The sequence below is a fragment of the Poecilia reticulata genome, chromosome 18 (genome assembly GCF_904066995.2).
Source record: "Poecilia reticulata chromosome 18, P_reticulata-male-v2, whole genome shotgun sequence".
Classification (NCBI taxonomy): Eukaryota; Metazoa; Chordata; class Actinopteri; order Cyprinodontiformes; family Poeciliidae; genus Poecilia; species Poecilia reticulata.
Window position 1 is genome coordinate 14,689,575 of NC_088847.1, and position 15,299 is coordinate 14,704,873.

General features: G+C 44.4%; 1 protein-coding gene across 1 annotated transcript; it reads right to left on the reverse strand.

Moving 5' to 3' along the window:
• Positions 1 to 1,642: 1,642 nt before the first annotated feature.
• Positions 1,643 to 11,311, reverse strand: LOC103480644 (uncharacterized). The gene is made up of 4 exons (XM_081599974.1): positions 11,293 to 11,311; positions 8,617 to 8,623; positions 4,283 to 8,208; positions 1,643 to 3,916 (listed from the first exon to the last, which is right to left on the reverse strand). The coding sequence occupies exons 1-4, from the start codon at positions 11,309 to 11,311 to the stop codon at positions 1,755 to 1,757; spliced, it is 6,114 nt and encodes a 2,037-aa protein (XP_081456100.1). The 3' UTR covers positions 1,643 to 1,754.
• Positions 11,312 to 15,299: the final 3,988 nt, after the last annotated feature.

The following is a 15,299-nucleotide window of genomic DNA, read 5'->3' on the forward strand; positions in this document are numbered from 1 at the left end:
GGAGCAGCTGTGGTTGTGGTTGGAGTAGCTGCTGTGGTTGTGGTTGGAGCAGTTGATGTTGTGGTTGGAGCAGCTGTGGTTGGTGCAGTTGTGGTTGTAGTTGGAGCCGCTGTTGTTGTGGTTGGTGCAACTGTGGTTGTTGCAGCTGTTGTTGTCGTTGGAGAAGTTGTTGTGGTTGGAGCTACTGTTGTGGTTGCAGACGCTGTTGTTGTGGTTGGTGCAGCTGTTGTAGTTGGAGCAGTTGTTGTTGTGGTTGGAGGTATTGTTGTTGTGGTTGGAGACACTGTGGTTGTTGTTGGAGCCGCTGTTGTCGTGGTTGGTGCAGCAGTTGTGGTTGGTGCTGCTGTGGTTGTGGTTGGTGTAGCTGTTGTGGTTGTGGTTGGTGCAGCTGTGGTTGTAGTTGGAGCCGCTGTTGTTGTGGTTGGTGCAGCTGTGGTTGTGGTTGGTGCAGCTGTGGTTGGAGCAGCTGTTGTTGTGGTTGGAGATGCTGTTGTTGTGGTTGTTGCAGCTGTTGTAGTTGGAGCAGTTGTTGTTGTGGTTGGAGATGCTGTGGTTGTAGTTGGAGCCGCTGTTGTCGTGGTTAGTGCAGCTGTGGTTGTGGTTGGTGCTGCTGTGGTTGTGGTTGGTGTAGCTGTTGTTGTGGTTGGAGCAGCTGTGGTTGTGGTTGTTGCAGCTGTGGTTGTAGTTGGAGCAGCTGTGGTTGTGGTTGTTGAAGCTGTGGTTGTGGTTGTAGCAGCTGTGGTTGTGGTTGGAGCAGCTGTTGTTGTGGTTGGAGCAGCTGTTGTAGTGGTTGGAGAAGGTGTGGTTGTATTGAGTGGAGCTGTTGATTGTTTAGTTAGGGTAAATCATTATTTCTTAACTGAGAACGCTTTTGTTTTGCTTTCAGAAAGCCAAGTCTTTACTAAAGTTTTGTGAGATTTGAGAACAATTAACGTCATCCTTAGTGAGAGTTGTCTTTGCTTACCTCCAACAGTAATTGACGACGCTTCAACTGTGAATTCAGTAATGTTTGTGGCCTGTTCAATTAAGATATTTTCAATTTCTTGATCACGTGGTATATTGGCTGATTCAAATTCAAGGTCCACTGTGTTGATAATTGATCCTCTCCTGCAAGAGTAGTAAAATAATCAGTAATATATTCAAAAGTCTCAATGAAGATTTTGATTTCCGCTCATTTACCTGAATGATACAATAATCAACCTCAGGAACGCCCTAAATGTTTGCCTGTAGAGTGGCTCAAGCTGCAGAAATATATGTAAAATATATTAATTGTACTCTCTATTTTGCAATGTCATTTATCAGAATGGGAAGTAAAAACATATAAGATTTAGTTATAAAATTACATTCCAGATTTCAATATGAAATGAGGTATGAAAACACCTTAAGGCAATTATATTTAATTGTATGTTATATGTTACTTAGTTTTGTAAATGCATCTCAATTCCACCAAGTCCTATATTTTAAACATTTCTTTTCATCTATTCAAAAATTGTCTACATTGGCTTATTGTTAATAGTTGGTGGGGATGCCACAAATAGGGATTTTAAACTGGAACCCTTTTGCTCCAAGGTGAAGACAGGAGAAATCTACTACAATGGACTACTGCTATAAGAAGAACAATACTTACATGACGACGTAAAAGTTGAGATCTTTGGGTAAAAGCTTCAGAAGACTCAATTGCAAGGTCGTCGATAAAGTTCTCGCCAGGAGACCTAAAGGTTATTCGACGTAGAACTTTTGTAATTACTGTTGTGCTAACTGTAGTGGTTGCTGTTGTAGAAAATATCATAGATGCTGTGGTTGTGGTTGCAGCAGCTGTGGTTGTGGTTGGAGCCACTGTTGTTGTGGTTGGTGCAGCTGTTGTTGTTGCAGTAGTTGTTGTTGTTGTTGGTGCAGCTGTGGCTGTAGTTGGAGCCGCTGTTGTCGTGGTTGGTGCAGCAGTTGTTGTGGTTGGTGCTACTGTGGTTGTGGTTGGTGTAGCTGTTGTGGTTGTGGTTGGAGCCACTGTTGTTGTGGTTGGTTGAGCTGTTGTTGTAGTTGGAGCCACTGTGGTTGTGGTTGGAGTGGCTGTGGTGGTTGTTGTAGGAGCTGTGGTTGTGGTTGCTGCTGTCGTTGTGGTTGGAGCAGCTGTTGTTGTTGTGGTTGGCGTCACTGTTGTTGTGGTTAGAGCAGCTGTGGTTGTGGTTGGAGCAGCTGTGGTTGTGGTTGGTGCAGCTGTTGTTGTAGTTGGAGCAGTTGTTGTGGTTGGAGATCCTGTTGTTGTGGTTGGAGATGCTGTGGTTGTAGTTAGAGCCGTTGTTGTTGTGGTTGGTGCAGCTGTGGTTGTGGTTGGAGTAGCTGCTGTGGTTGTGGTTGGAGCAGTTGATGTTGTGGTTGGAGCAGCTGTGGTTGGTGCAGTTGTGGTTGTAGTTGGAGCCGCTGTTGTTGTGGTTGGTGCAACTGTGGTTGTTGCAGCTGTTGTTGTCGTTGGAGAAGTTGTTGTGGTTGGAGCTACTGTTGTTGTGGTTGGAGACGCTGTTGTTGTGGTTGGTGCAGCTGTTGTAGTTGGAGCAGTTGTTGTTGTGGTTGGAGCTATTGTTGTTGTGGTTGGAGACACTGTGGTTGTAGTTGGAGCCGCTGTTGTCGTCGTTGGTGCAGCAGTTGTGGTTGGTGCTGCTGTGGTTGTGGTTGGTGTAGCTGTTGTTGTAGTTGGAGCAGTTGTTGTGGTTGGAGATCCTGTTGTTGTGGTTGGAGATGCTGTGGTTGTAGTTAGAGCCGTTGTTGTTGTGGTTGGTGCAGCTGTGGTTGTGGTTGGAGTAGCTGCTGTGGTTGTGGTTGGAGCAGTTGATGTTGTGGTTGGAGCAGCTGTGGTTGGTGCAGTTGTGGTTGTAGTTGGAGCCGCTGTTGTTGTGGTTGGTGCAACTGTGGTTGTTGCAGCTGTTGTTGTCGTTGGAGAAGTTGTTGTGGTTGGAGCTACTGTTGTTGTGGTTGGAGACGCTGTTGTTGTGGTTGGTGCAGCTGTTGTAGTTGGAGCAGTTGTTGTTGTGGTTGGAGCTATTGTTGTTGTGGTTGGAGACACTGTGGTTGTAGTTGGAGCCGCTGTTGTCGTGGTTGGTGCAGCAGTTGTGGTTGGTGCTGCTGTGGTTGTGGTTGGTGTAGCTGTTGGGGTTGTGGTTGGAGCAGCTGTGGTTGGAGCAGCTGTTGTTGTCGTTGGAGAAGTTGTCGTTGGAGAAGTTGTTGTGGTTGGAGCTACTGTTGTTGTGGTTGGAGATGCTGTTGTTGTGGTTGTTGCAGCTGTTGTAGTTGGAGCAGTTGTTGTTGTGGTTGGAGATGCTGTGGTTGTAGTTGGAGCCGCTGTTGTCGTGGTTGGTGCAGCAGTTGTTGTGGTTGGTGCTACTGTGGTTGTGGTTGGTATAGCTGTTGTGGTTGTGGTTGGAGCCACTGTTGTTGTGGTTGGTAGAGCTGTTGTTGTAGTTGGAGCCACTGTGGTTGTGGTTGGAGTGGCTGTGGTTGTGGTTGGAGCCAGTGTTGTTGTGGTTGGTGCAGCTGTTGTTGTTGCAGTAGTTGTTGTTGTTGTTGGTGCAGCTGTGGTTGTAGTTGGAGCCGCTGTTGCTGTAGTGGGTGCAACTGTGGTTGTGGTTTGTGAAGCTGTGGATGTGGTTGGTGCAGCTGTTGTTGTGGTTGGAGACGCTGTGGTTGTAGTTGGAGTCGCTGTTGTCGTGGTTGGTGCAACAGTGGTTGTGGTTGGTGCAGCTGTTGTTGTAGTTGGAGCAGTTGTTGTGGTTGGAGATCCTGTTGTTGTGGTTGGAGATGCTGTGGTTGTAGTTAGAGCCGCTGTTGTTGTGGTTGGTGCAGCTGTGGTTGTGGTTGGTGTAGCTGCTGTGGTTGTGGTTGGAGCAGTTGATGTTGTGGTTGGAGCAGCTGTGGTTGGTGCAGTTGTGGTTGTAGTTTGAGCCGCTGTTGTTGTGGTTGGTGCAACTGTGGTTGTTGCAGCTGTTGTTGTCGTTGGAGAAGTTGTTGTGGTTGGAGCTACTGTTGTTGTGGTTGCAGACGCTGTTGTTGTGGTTGGTGCAGCTGTTGTAGTTGGAGCAGTTGTTGTTGTGGTTGGAGGTATTGTTGTTGTGGTTGGAGACACTGTGGTTGTAGTTGGAGCCGCTGTTGTCGTGGTTGGTGCAGCAGTTGTGGTTGGTGCTGCTGTGGTTGTGGTTGGTGTAGCTGTTGTGGTTGTGGTTGGTGCAGCTGTGGTTGTAGTTGGAGCCGCTGTTGTTGTGGTTGGTGCAGCTGTGGTTGTGGTTGGTGCAGCTGTGGTTGGAGCAGCTGTTGTTGTCGTTGGAGAAGTTGTCGTTGGAGAAGTTGTTGTGGTTGGAGCTACTGTTGTTGTGGTTGGAGACGCTGTTGTTGTAGTTGGAGCCGCTGTTGTCGTGGTTGGTGCAGCAGTGGTTGTGGTTGGTGCTGCTGTGGTTGTGGTTGGTGTAGCTGTTGTGGTTGTGGTTGTGGTTGGAGCTACTGTTGTTGTGGTTGGAGATGCTGTTGTTGTGGTTGTTGCAGCTGTTGTAGTTGGAGCAGTTGTTGTTGTGGTTGGAGATGCTGTGGTTGTAGTTGGAGCCGCTGTTGTCGTGGTTGGTGCAGCAGTTGTTGTGGTTGGTGCTACTGTGGTTGTGGTTGGTATAGCTGTTGTGGTTGTGGTTGGAGCCACTGTTGTTGTGGTTGGTAGAGCTGTTGTTGTAGTTGGAGCCACTGTGGTTGTGGTTGGAGTGGCTGTGGTGGTGGTTGTAGGAGCTGTGGTTGTGGTTGCTGCTGTCGTTGTGGTTAGAGCAGCTGTGGTTGTGGTTGGAGCCAGTGTTGTTGTGGTTGGTGCAGCTGTTGTTGTTGCAGTAGTTGTTGTTGTTGTTGGTGCAGCTGTGGTTGTAGTTGGAGCCGCTGTTGCTGTAGTGGGTGCAACTGTGGTTGTGGTTTGTGAAGCTGTGGATGTGGTTGGTGCAGCTGTTGTTGTGGTTGGAGACGCTGTGGTTGTAGTTGGAGTCGCTGTTGTCGTGGTTGGTGCAACAGTGGTTGTGGTTGGTGCAGCTGTTGTTGTAGTTGGAGCAGTTGTTGTGGTTGGAGATCCTGTTGTTGTGGTTGGAGATGATGTGGTTGTAGTTAGAGCCGCTGTTGTTGTGGTTGGTGCAGCTGTGGTTGTGGTTGGTGTAGCTGCTGTGGTTGTGGTTGGAGCAGTTGATGTTGTGGTTGGAGCAGCTGTGGTTGGTGCAGTTGTGGTTGTAGTTTGAGCCGCTGTTGTTGTGGTTGGTGCAACTGTGGTTGTTGCAGCTGTTGTTGTCGTTGGAGAAGTTGTTGTGGTTGGAGCTACTGTTGTTGTGGTTGCAGACGCTGTTGTTGTGGTTGGTGCAGCTGTTGTAGTTGGAGCAGTTGTTGTTGTGGTTGGAGGTATTGTTGTTGTGGTTGGAGACACTGTGGTTGTAGTTGGAGCCGCTGTTGTCGTGGTTGGTGCAGCAGTTGTGGTTGGTGCTGCTGTGGTTGTGGTTGGTGTAGCTGTTGTGGTTGTGGTTGGAGCAGCTGTGGTTGTGGTTGGTGCAGCTGTGGTTGTAGTTGGAGCCGCTGTTGTTGTGGTTGGTGCAGCTGTGGTTGTGGTTGGTGCAGCTGTGGTTGGAGCAGCTGTTGTTGTCGTTGGAGAAGTTGTCGTTGGAGAAGTTGTTGTGGTTGGAGCTACTGTTGTTGTGGTTGGAGACGCTGTTGTTGTAGTTGGAGCCGCTGTTGTCGTGGTTGGTGCAGCAGTGGTTGTGGTTGGTGCTGCTGTGGTTGTGGTTGGTGTAGCTGTTGTGGTTGTGGTTGTGGTTGGAGCTACTGTTGTTGTGGTTGGAGATGCTGTTGTTGTGGTTGTTGCAGCTGTTGTAGTTGGAGCAGTTGTTGTTGTGGTTGGAGATGCTGTGGTTGTAGTTGGAGCCGCTGTTGTCGTGGTTGGTGCAGCTGTGGTTGTGGTTGGTGCTGCTGTGGTTGTGGTTGGTGTAGCTGTTGTTGTTGTTGTTGTTGGAGCAGCTGTTGTTGTGGTTGGTAGAGCTGTTGTTGTAGTTGGAGCCACTGTGGTTGTGGTTGTAGCAGCTGTGGTTGTGGTTGCTGCTGTCATTGTGGTTGGTGCAGCTGTTGTTGTTGTGGTTGGCGCCACTGTTGTTGTGGTTAGTGCAGGTGTGGTTGTGGTTGGAGCAGCTGTGGTTGTGGTTGGAGCCACTGTTGTTGTGCTTGGTGCAGCTGTTGTTGCAGTAGTTGTTGTTGTTGGTGGTGCAGCTGTGGTTGTAGTTGGAGCCGCTGTTGCTGTGGTGGGTGCAACTGTGGTAGTGGTTGGTGCTGCTGTGGTTGTGGTTTGTGAAGCTGTGGATGTGGTTGGAGCCAAAGTTGTTGTTGTTGCAGCAGTTGATGTTGTGGTTGGAGCAGCTGTGGTTGGTGCAACTGTGGTTGTGGTTGGTGCTGCTGTGGTTGTTGCAGCTGTTGTTGTCGTTGGAGAAGTTGTTGTGGTTGGAGCTACTGTTGTTGTGGTTGGAGACGCTGTTGTTGTGGTTGGTGCAGCTGTTGTAGTTGGAGCAGTTGTTGTTGTGGTTGGAGCTATTGTTGTTGTGGTTGGAGACGCTGTGGTTGTAGTTGGAGCCGCTGTTGTCGTGGTTGGTGCAGCAGTTGTTGTGGTTGGTGATGCTGTGGTTGTGGTTGGAGTAGCTGTTGTGGTTGTGGTTAGAGCAGCTGTGGTTGTGGTTGGTGCAGCTGTGGTTGTAGTTGGAGCCGCTGTTGTTGTGGTTGGTGCAGCTGTGGTTGTGGTTGGTGCTGCTGTGGTTGGAGCAGCTGTTGTTGTCGGTAGAGAAGTTGTCGTTGGAGAAGTTGTTGTGGTTGGAGATGCTGTTGTTGTGGTTGTTGCAGCTGTTGTTGTAGTTGGAGCCGCTGTGGTTGTGGCTGGAGTGGCTGTGGTGGTGGTTGTAGCAGCTGTGGTTGTGGTTGCTGCTGTTGTTGTGGATGGTGCAGCTGTTGTGGTTGTGGTTGGCGCCGCTGTTGTTGTGGTTAGTGCAGCTGTGGTTGGTGCAGCTGTGGTTGTTGTTGGTGCAGCTGTGGTTGTGGTTGGAGACGCTGTGGTTGTGGTTGGTGCAGCTGTGGTTGGTGCAGCTGTGGTTGTGGTTGGAGCAGCTGTGGTTGTGGTTGTGGTTGGAGCTGCTGTTGTTGTGGTGTGCGCTGCTGTGTTTGTGGTTGGAGCCACTGTTGTTGTGGTTGGTGCAGCTGTTGTTGTAGTTGGAGCCGCTGTTGCTGTGGTGGGTGCAGCTGTGGTTGTGGTTGGTGTAGCTGTTGTGGTTGGAGCCACTGTTGTTGTGGTTGGTACTGCTGTTGTTGTGGTTGGAGCAGCTGTGGTTGTAGTTGAAGCCGCTGTTGTTGTGGTTGGTGCAACAGTGGTTGTGGTTGGTGCTGTTGTGGTTGTGGTTGGTGCTGCTGTGGTTGGTGCAGCTGTTGTTGTCGTTGGAGAAGTTGTCGTTGGAGAAGTTGTTGTGGTTGGAGCTACTGTTGTTGTGGTTGGAGACGCTGTTGTTGTAGTTGGAGCCGCTGTTGTCGTGGTTGGTGCAGCAGTGGTTGTGGTTGGTGCTGCTGTGGTTGTGGTTGGTGTAGCTGTTGTGGTTGTGGTTGGAGCCACTGTTGTTGTGGTTGGTGCAGCTGTTGTTGTTGCAGTAGTTGTTGTTGTGGTTGGTGCAGCTGTGGTTGTAGTTGGAGCCACTGTTGTGGTTGGTGCAGCTGTGGTTGTGGTTGGTGCTGCTGTGGTTGTGGTTGTTGTAGCTGTTGTAGTTGTGGTTGGAGCCACTGTTGTTGTGGATGGTGCAGCTGTGGTTGTGGTTGTGGTTGCTGTAGCTGTTGTGGTTGTGGTTGGACCAGCTGTGGTTGTGGTTGGAGCCACTGTTGTTGTGGTTGGAGCCGCTGTGGTTGTGGTTGGTGCAGCTGTTGTTGTGGTTGGAGCCGCTGTGGTTGTGGTTGGTGCAGCCACTGTTGTTGTGGTTGGTGCAGCTGTTGTTGTAGTTGGAGTCGCTGTTGTTGTGGTTGCTGCAGCAGTGGTTGTGGTTTGTGCAGCTGTGGTTGTGGTTGGTGCAGCTGTGGTTGGAGCCGCTGTGGTTGTAGTTGGAGCTGCTGTTTTTGTGGTTGGATACGTTGTCGTTGTGGTTGGTGCAGCTGTTGTTGTGAGTGGAGCCTGTGCCTCCATCATTGTTGTACTTGCTGTCGGTTGGTCATATTTGTAAAAGTTTTATTATATAAGCAGTTAATTTACAGCTCCAAATTTACACAAACTTTTTAAAATTTTCCACTCATGAACTTACCATTTAGTATGAGTAGAATCATCAAGATTCCTTTAGCCCCCATTTTCAATGTTTTACCTGAAAAATGTTTACACATCAACACTTTCAACTTGACAGACAATAATTACTTTCAGCATCTAAAATGTCATCGACAGATAAATCAAATCTCCTGTCAACCAGCAATTTTAAAACCATAAACAAGAACATAATTGAAAGTTATTTAGACTAATTGAAAATAATATATAACAAATTTGTAATAAATTGTATAGATCAATTATAATAAATAATAAACTTTTTATGTAAAAATAGACAAAATAAAGCAGCCTACAGCTGTCCTGAAAAGACAACAAAGAAAAATTCTCAACACATTTTGTGAGTATCTGACAGTCGATCCTCAAACAATTATCAAACAGAAAACACATTAAATGGATTTATTTATTTGCTATATTTTCTTTTTACTTTTTAGGTTTTTTCCAGGCTTTTAACAAAACATAATGTTCTTTAAATGTATGCAGTACATATTGTCATATTTATTAACATAAAAAAACTTTCAATAGAAATTTCCAAAAATTTAGAACTAAACATGTTAGTAATTTCCTGGTTAATGTTTCATTTAAGGGTTTGCCAAGGTATTCTGTAGATTATATTTTGTCATCAAAATTTAGTTCCCACTGATAATCTACACTTTCTTGCTAATCAAAAGTTGTTAAATTGTTTTGACATATTCTTATCTATCTTAAAGTCTGATTACACTTCCCAGTCACCATTTTATCTTGTGTGTATAATTTTAGCAAGCTGGCCAATATTAAGGACACATAAATATGCGTAAAAGACCATTCACTCCAGTTTACATTTGCATTCAATATTAATGTATTTCTGACATTGTCAATATTTTTCAGTTCTCTGTCAATTTCTAGGAAATTTATTGACAAAAAATTTACACAGAAGACTTTTTGTTTTTGAATTTTGTCTTTTTTGGGGGATGAGGGGAGGGGGACATAGTCATTAAAAGTACAGCTAAACAAGTGAGAACCTTAAACAAATCACATCAAAATCATTTTTTAAAGAAAAGCTAAAACCTTGATTTCTCATGTAGGTGTAAATTGCAAAACCTTGTACGAATGTACCTTAAGGTAAAATCAGACATGCATTATTAGACAAAGAAAAGTACTTACCCAAAGCAGTAGCTGCCTTCAAAACGTTCCTCTAATCCTGTCCTGCTTCTCCTCCAACTCTTGGTTAACCAGTCTGCTGCTGAACCTTATATATCAACTGTCTATTATAAGTATGACGCAGGTTAAAATATTCGTAATTGAACTGTTGTTGGTGTCAGAAGAATGAAAACAATTCCCTTGAGCAACAGTGATTTTTTATTTGGTTCACATTCCAATTGTCTAACCATTCCATCATAGTGAACAAACCAGGCGTCATTAACTTGTCTTGTTTATGAAAAGGGATGTTACACTAACAGAAGAGGGTTTCAGAGTTTCATAAGGCATTGTAATGAATGATTTGGTCGTTTTAATAATTTACACTTTAATTTGCCCCACAAGTTCTTTTTTTTTCAAAGAAATGTGTATGTCTCTTATTTTTATCACAGATGCTATGAAATCTACATCCTATAAAGTTGATCAGACTGTTTTGTAAAAAGGTTTAAGTTATATATAAAGTGTCTGATGTATTTAAAAACTAACTCAGACAACAATACCTTTAGACATGTGTCTTGTTAAAGATGAATAGCTTATAAACTGCAAGTGTATTTTTGTGATTAGTATTTACAAAGGTAAGAATGCATAGGTGTGGCTGCATCGTTATGTTTCTGTCACACTGAACACTTCATTGAATACAAGCATTAACACCTCATGTTTAGTTTTTTAAACATTATAAAATTTGTTTATATAGGTACAACCTTGTTAAATGAAATAAACTTTATATTCAACAAAAAATAATGTTGTAGGTCAGCTTCTTGCAATCCTGGAATGTTTTTTATAACGTGCATAAGTGTATGACAATAAAATAATCGAAGACGTTTCTGTTGTAAAAACAGAAATACGAAAGTGAATGAATAAAATTTCATAGTTTCATATGCCTCAATTTACTTAAGATATGTGTAGTGGTTAAAATATAATAATAATTGCATTAAATATATGTTTATTGATAAAAGCAAAACATTCATATCTATTTGTTTTCTCTAATACTAACGAGAACATTTTTACCAGCAATATCCGGTAGACTTTAAATCCAATAACATACAAAATTACTTATCAAATCTTTGATTTCAAATATGTCCAAATGTTATCAGGAAGGTTTTTTTTATTTAAATATGCAATGACATAGAAATTGTTTTTGGGAAATCTTTTCGTCCGGAGATATAAATAGCAGCAAAACTGGCCAAACCACCGCAAACATGCAGGAAGAAAGATCTATGAAGCAAGAGAGCAGCCTGCTTTCGTTAAGAATCAGCATTCCATGAACACAAAATACGTTTTCAATGCTGGTATTAAAGAGATTTATACTGTGTTTGCTGTTGAACGACGTCAACAGCAAACAAGGGACTCAGAAAAAGCCGGTGGCATCGGTTTTGGACGCATTTATGCCGATTTTATGAAAAAAGACTGAGAAAGAAATGAGGCACAACTGGAAAAGTATTTTATTTGACATTGTAAGTTATAAATGTACTTTTCAAAAAGACGATTTTTTTTTCTCTCACAGTTTGACTTTACATCCGACTAAACTCTAGCTGGAGACAAAAATAATGATGTGTTTCTATTCGTTTAATGCCAGAATATTTAGAAAGGTATTTTCAAGTGATTGTTTTATTAGTTTATTCAATGACCAAGGGTTAGATTAGAGTAATTTAAAACAAACAAACAAAAAAAAAAACAACCAAAATAATAATAATTTATGCTCTGTATTACAACAGGTCTTAAGAAGTCACGGCTTACTACGTTATTCGTTTGTGTTTTTTTTGTTGTTGTTGTTGTTGTTGTATTTTTACGATTACCTTGAGCGGCTCCAGACATGTCCCCAGGGCAGGGTCAGACTTTATTATCAGCGTTTCCAGCGGCTGAAATGACTGAGCCCACACTGAGCGCAGCCCTTCGCTGTACTCAGCATCTCCAACAGACCTCAACAACTGCAGTCATTTTGTGCGGACGTGTCCCGTGTGGTTTAAGACCCGTCAGCGCCACAATTACCAATTATTATTATTATTATTATTATTATTATTATTATTATTATTATTATTATTATTATTATTATTATTATTATTGTTGTTGTTGTTGTTGTTGTTGTTGTTGTTACTACTACTACTACTACTACCACTACTACTACAAATAATAATCATAATCATAATAATAATATATTTAAATAGAACGTGTGACGCATGTTAATCGCTACATGAAATACAAAAGTAACACACGTGCACTAGAAACAGATTAATCTCCTCCAGTCCCCCCTTCACCTTCTCCCAGCGGTCCATTCTGTTCGGCCCCAATCTCAAGTTCTGCAGGCACCAGTGTTGCTGTCGGATCGGAAAAGCTCGTGCAGAGGTCTCGCGCGTCGTTCGCTCTCTTTATCTCTCGCGCAGCCCCGGCTGTGCGCGCCGCTTTGAGAGGGAGAGAATCCCGATGATGCATTAAGCTTATTTTACGGTTGTTGGCAGAAGAAGGACCGGGGGTGGCCGGGAGGGAGAAGCATAACTTTACACGCAATTACCACGTAAAAGAGAATGCAGCAATAATATTAGCATTGAACTAAATAAAAACATGAAAAATGATCCATACAAAAGCATCGAAGAGGTAAGATATGATCCCCTGGTCAGACATCTGTCCCGCTCCTAAAACGATTTACTTTGAACAGAATAGTTAGTGTGTCTAAAAATAATTATTTAGCTTCATGTGAAAAAGTTCTTCAGACTTTGAAGGTTTTCTGGTTTTAATAAGCTCCTCCCAGGAATCTTCTTCGGAATACCAAACCTGATTATATGGGTAGTGGTGAGTACAACAGTGTACTTAAGTATAACATAACTTCAATATGTTTTTCCTCAAGTTAAAGTAAAAACATAACCATCCAAGAAATTATTCAAGTAAGAGAAAGCAAGTACTTTGTTAAGGATCATCATGTCTGAGGGTCATGGAAAGTTGGACCTGGGTGCCAGGCCAAATGGTATCAACTCAGATCCACTGCTAGCTTTTTGGGTCACCTAATGCAAACACTCTATATAAAGAGTAATAAAACTTTATCTTTTATGAAGTATCACCACCCTTGCTGGAATAAAATTTCTGGATACTCTATACCCACTGTGAGTAACTTCACTGAGTGAAGGAAAACAACAACAAAAAAATGCATGAGGGACAGACACGCCTAGCTTAAGGTAAAGCAAAACTTATTGTTTGTGCACAAACTTTGTTATTCTACTGCTATTTTCTACCTGCTTACCCTGCTGTGTCATTTGGGACTTTCCTATGTTCTAAAAATGAAGTGGGTGATGATGTATGTTAGTCTTTAAAAGGTAACTCAAGTACTGAGTAACTGATTCCTGATCAGATCATCTGATTCAATATTTAAAACTGATGTCAGTCAAAAATATAATTATGTAACCGTGGCTCTGGTGATTTTAACAAGCTCATATAAAAAAGATAAAATAAAATAAAAAATAAATTAATGATAGTTTTTGTAAATGTTTGACGCAGGATGTATGTTACAGGTTATGAAGAGCACAGATTCATTTTTTAGCTACTTCACTTTTAAGCATAAAAAAAGAAAATGCTCTTTCTCTGAATCAAAGATATATATATATATATAAAAAATTTTAAAAAATTCCCTTCTCACCCTCCGCGGGTGGTCTGTTTCATCCTCTGAGCTCGGGTCCTCTACCAGAGGCCTGGGAGCTTGAGGGTTTTGCACAGTATCTTGGCTGTGCCTAGAACTGCACATTTCTGGACTGAGATGTCTGATGTTGTTCCTGGGATCTGTTTGAGCCACTGCTCCAGTTTGGGGGTGACTGCCCCGAGGGCCCCGATGACCACAGGCACCACTGTGGTCTTCACCTTCCAGGTCTTTTCCAGTTCCTCCCTGAGGCCCTGGTATTTCTCCAATTTCTCATGCTCCTTTTTCCTGATGTTGTAATCACTTGGTATTGCTACATCCACCACAACGGCTTTCCTCTGTTCTTTATCCACCACCACAATGTCCGGTTGGTTCGCCATTACCATCTTGTCTGTCTGGATCTGGAAGTCCCACAGGATCTTAGCTCGGTCATTCTCCACCACTTTTGGGGGTGTTCCCCACTTTGATCTCGGGGCTTCCAGTCCATATTCTGCACAGATGTTCCTGTACACTATGCCCGCCACTTGGTTATGTCGTTCCGTGTACGCTTTCCCTGCCAGCATCTTGCACCCTGCTATTATGTGCTGGACTGTCTCAGGGGCCTCCTTGCACAACCTACACCTTGGGTCTTGTCTGGTGTGGTAGATCTGAGCCTCTATTGCTCTGGTGTTTAGGGCCTGTTCCTGGGCGGCCAGGATGAGAGCCTCTGTGCTGTCCTTGAGTCCAGCTTTCTCCAGCCATTGGTAGGTTTTCCTGACATCAGCCACTTCAGTTATTTGTCGGTGGTACATCCCATGTAGGGGCTTGTCCTCCCATGATGGTACTTCCAGCACCTTGTCTTCTGTTCCCCATTGCCTGAGACATTCGCTGAGCACATCGTCCGTTGAGGCTTTGTCCTTGATGTATTTATGGATCTTGGATGTTTCATCCTGGACAGTGGCTCTCACACTCACTAGTCCTCTGCCTCCTTCCTTATGGCTCGTGTACAGTCTCAGGGTGCTGGATTTGGGGTGGAATCCTCCATGCATGGTTAGTAGCTTCCTAGTCTTAACATCCGTGGCCTTCATCTCTTCCATTGGCCAGTTAATTATTCCGGCAGGGTATCTGATTACTGGTAAGGCATAGCTGTTTATTGCACGGATCTTGTTCTTGCCATTGAGCTGGCTTCTCAGGACTTGCCTTATTCGTTGGAGGTATTTGGCTGTGGCTCCTTTCCTTGTGACCTCATCAAGGTTGCCATTTGCTTGTGGTATTCCCAGGTACTTGTAGCTATGCTCTATGTCTGCTATTGTTCCTTCTGGGAGTGAGACCCCTTCTGTGTGGGCGACCTTCCCTCTCTTTGTAACCATCCGACCACACTTCTCTAGTCCGAATGACATCCCAATGTCAGTGCTGTAGATCCTGGTGGTGTGGATCAGTGAGTCGATGTCTCGCTCGCTCTTGGCGTACAGCTTGATGTCATCCATGTAGAGGAGGTGACTGATCGTGGCCCCATTCTTGAGTCGGTATCTGTAGCCAGTCTTGTTGATGATTTGGCTGAGAGGGTTCAGGCCTATGCAGAACAGCAGTGGGGACAGAGCATCTCCTTGGTATATGCCACATTTGATGGACACTTGTGCAAGTGGTTTGCAGTTGGCTTCAAGGGTGGTTTTCCACAGCCCCATCGAGTTTGCAATGAAGGCTCTTAGAGTCCTATTGATGTTGTACATCTCTAAGCATTCAATGATCCAAGTGTGTGGCATTGAGTCATAGGCTTTCTTGTAATCAATCCAAGCGGTACACAGGTTGGTGTGTCGGGTTTTGCAGTCTCGGGCGACTGTGTGGTCTACAAGGAGTTAGTGTTTGGCTCCTCTGCTATTTATGCCCATGCCCTTTTGCGCCTTGCTCATGTATTTATCCATGTGCCCGCTTATCTTAGCCGCTATGATGCCTGACATGAGCTTCCATGTTGTAGAGAGACAGGTTATTGGCCGATAGTTGGATGGGACTGAACCCTTCGAGGGTTCCTTCTGTATCAGGATTGTGCGCCCTTCAGTTAACCATTCAGGGTGAGTCCCATTTTGTAGCAGCTGGTTCAGTTGAGCTGCCAGTCGCTCATGGAGGGCAGTGAGTTTCTTAAGCCAGTAGGCATGGATCATGTCAGGTCCTGGTACTGTCCAGTTTTTCATACCCGAGACTCTG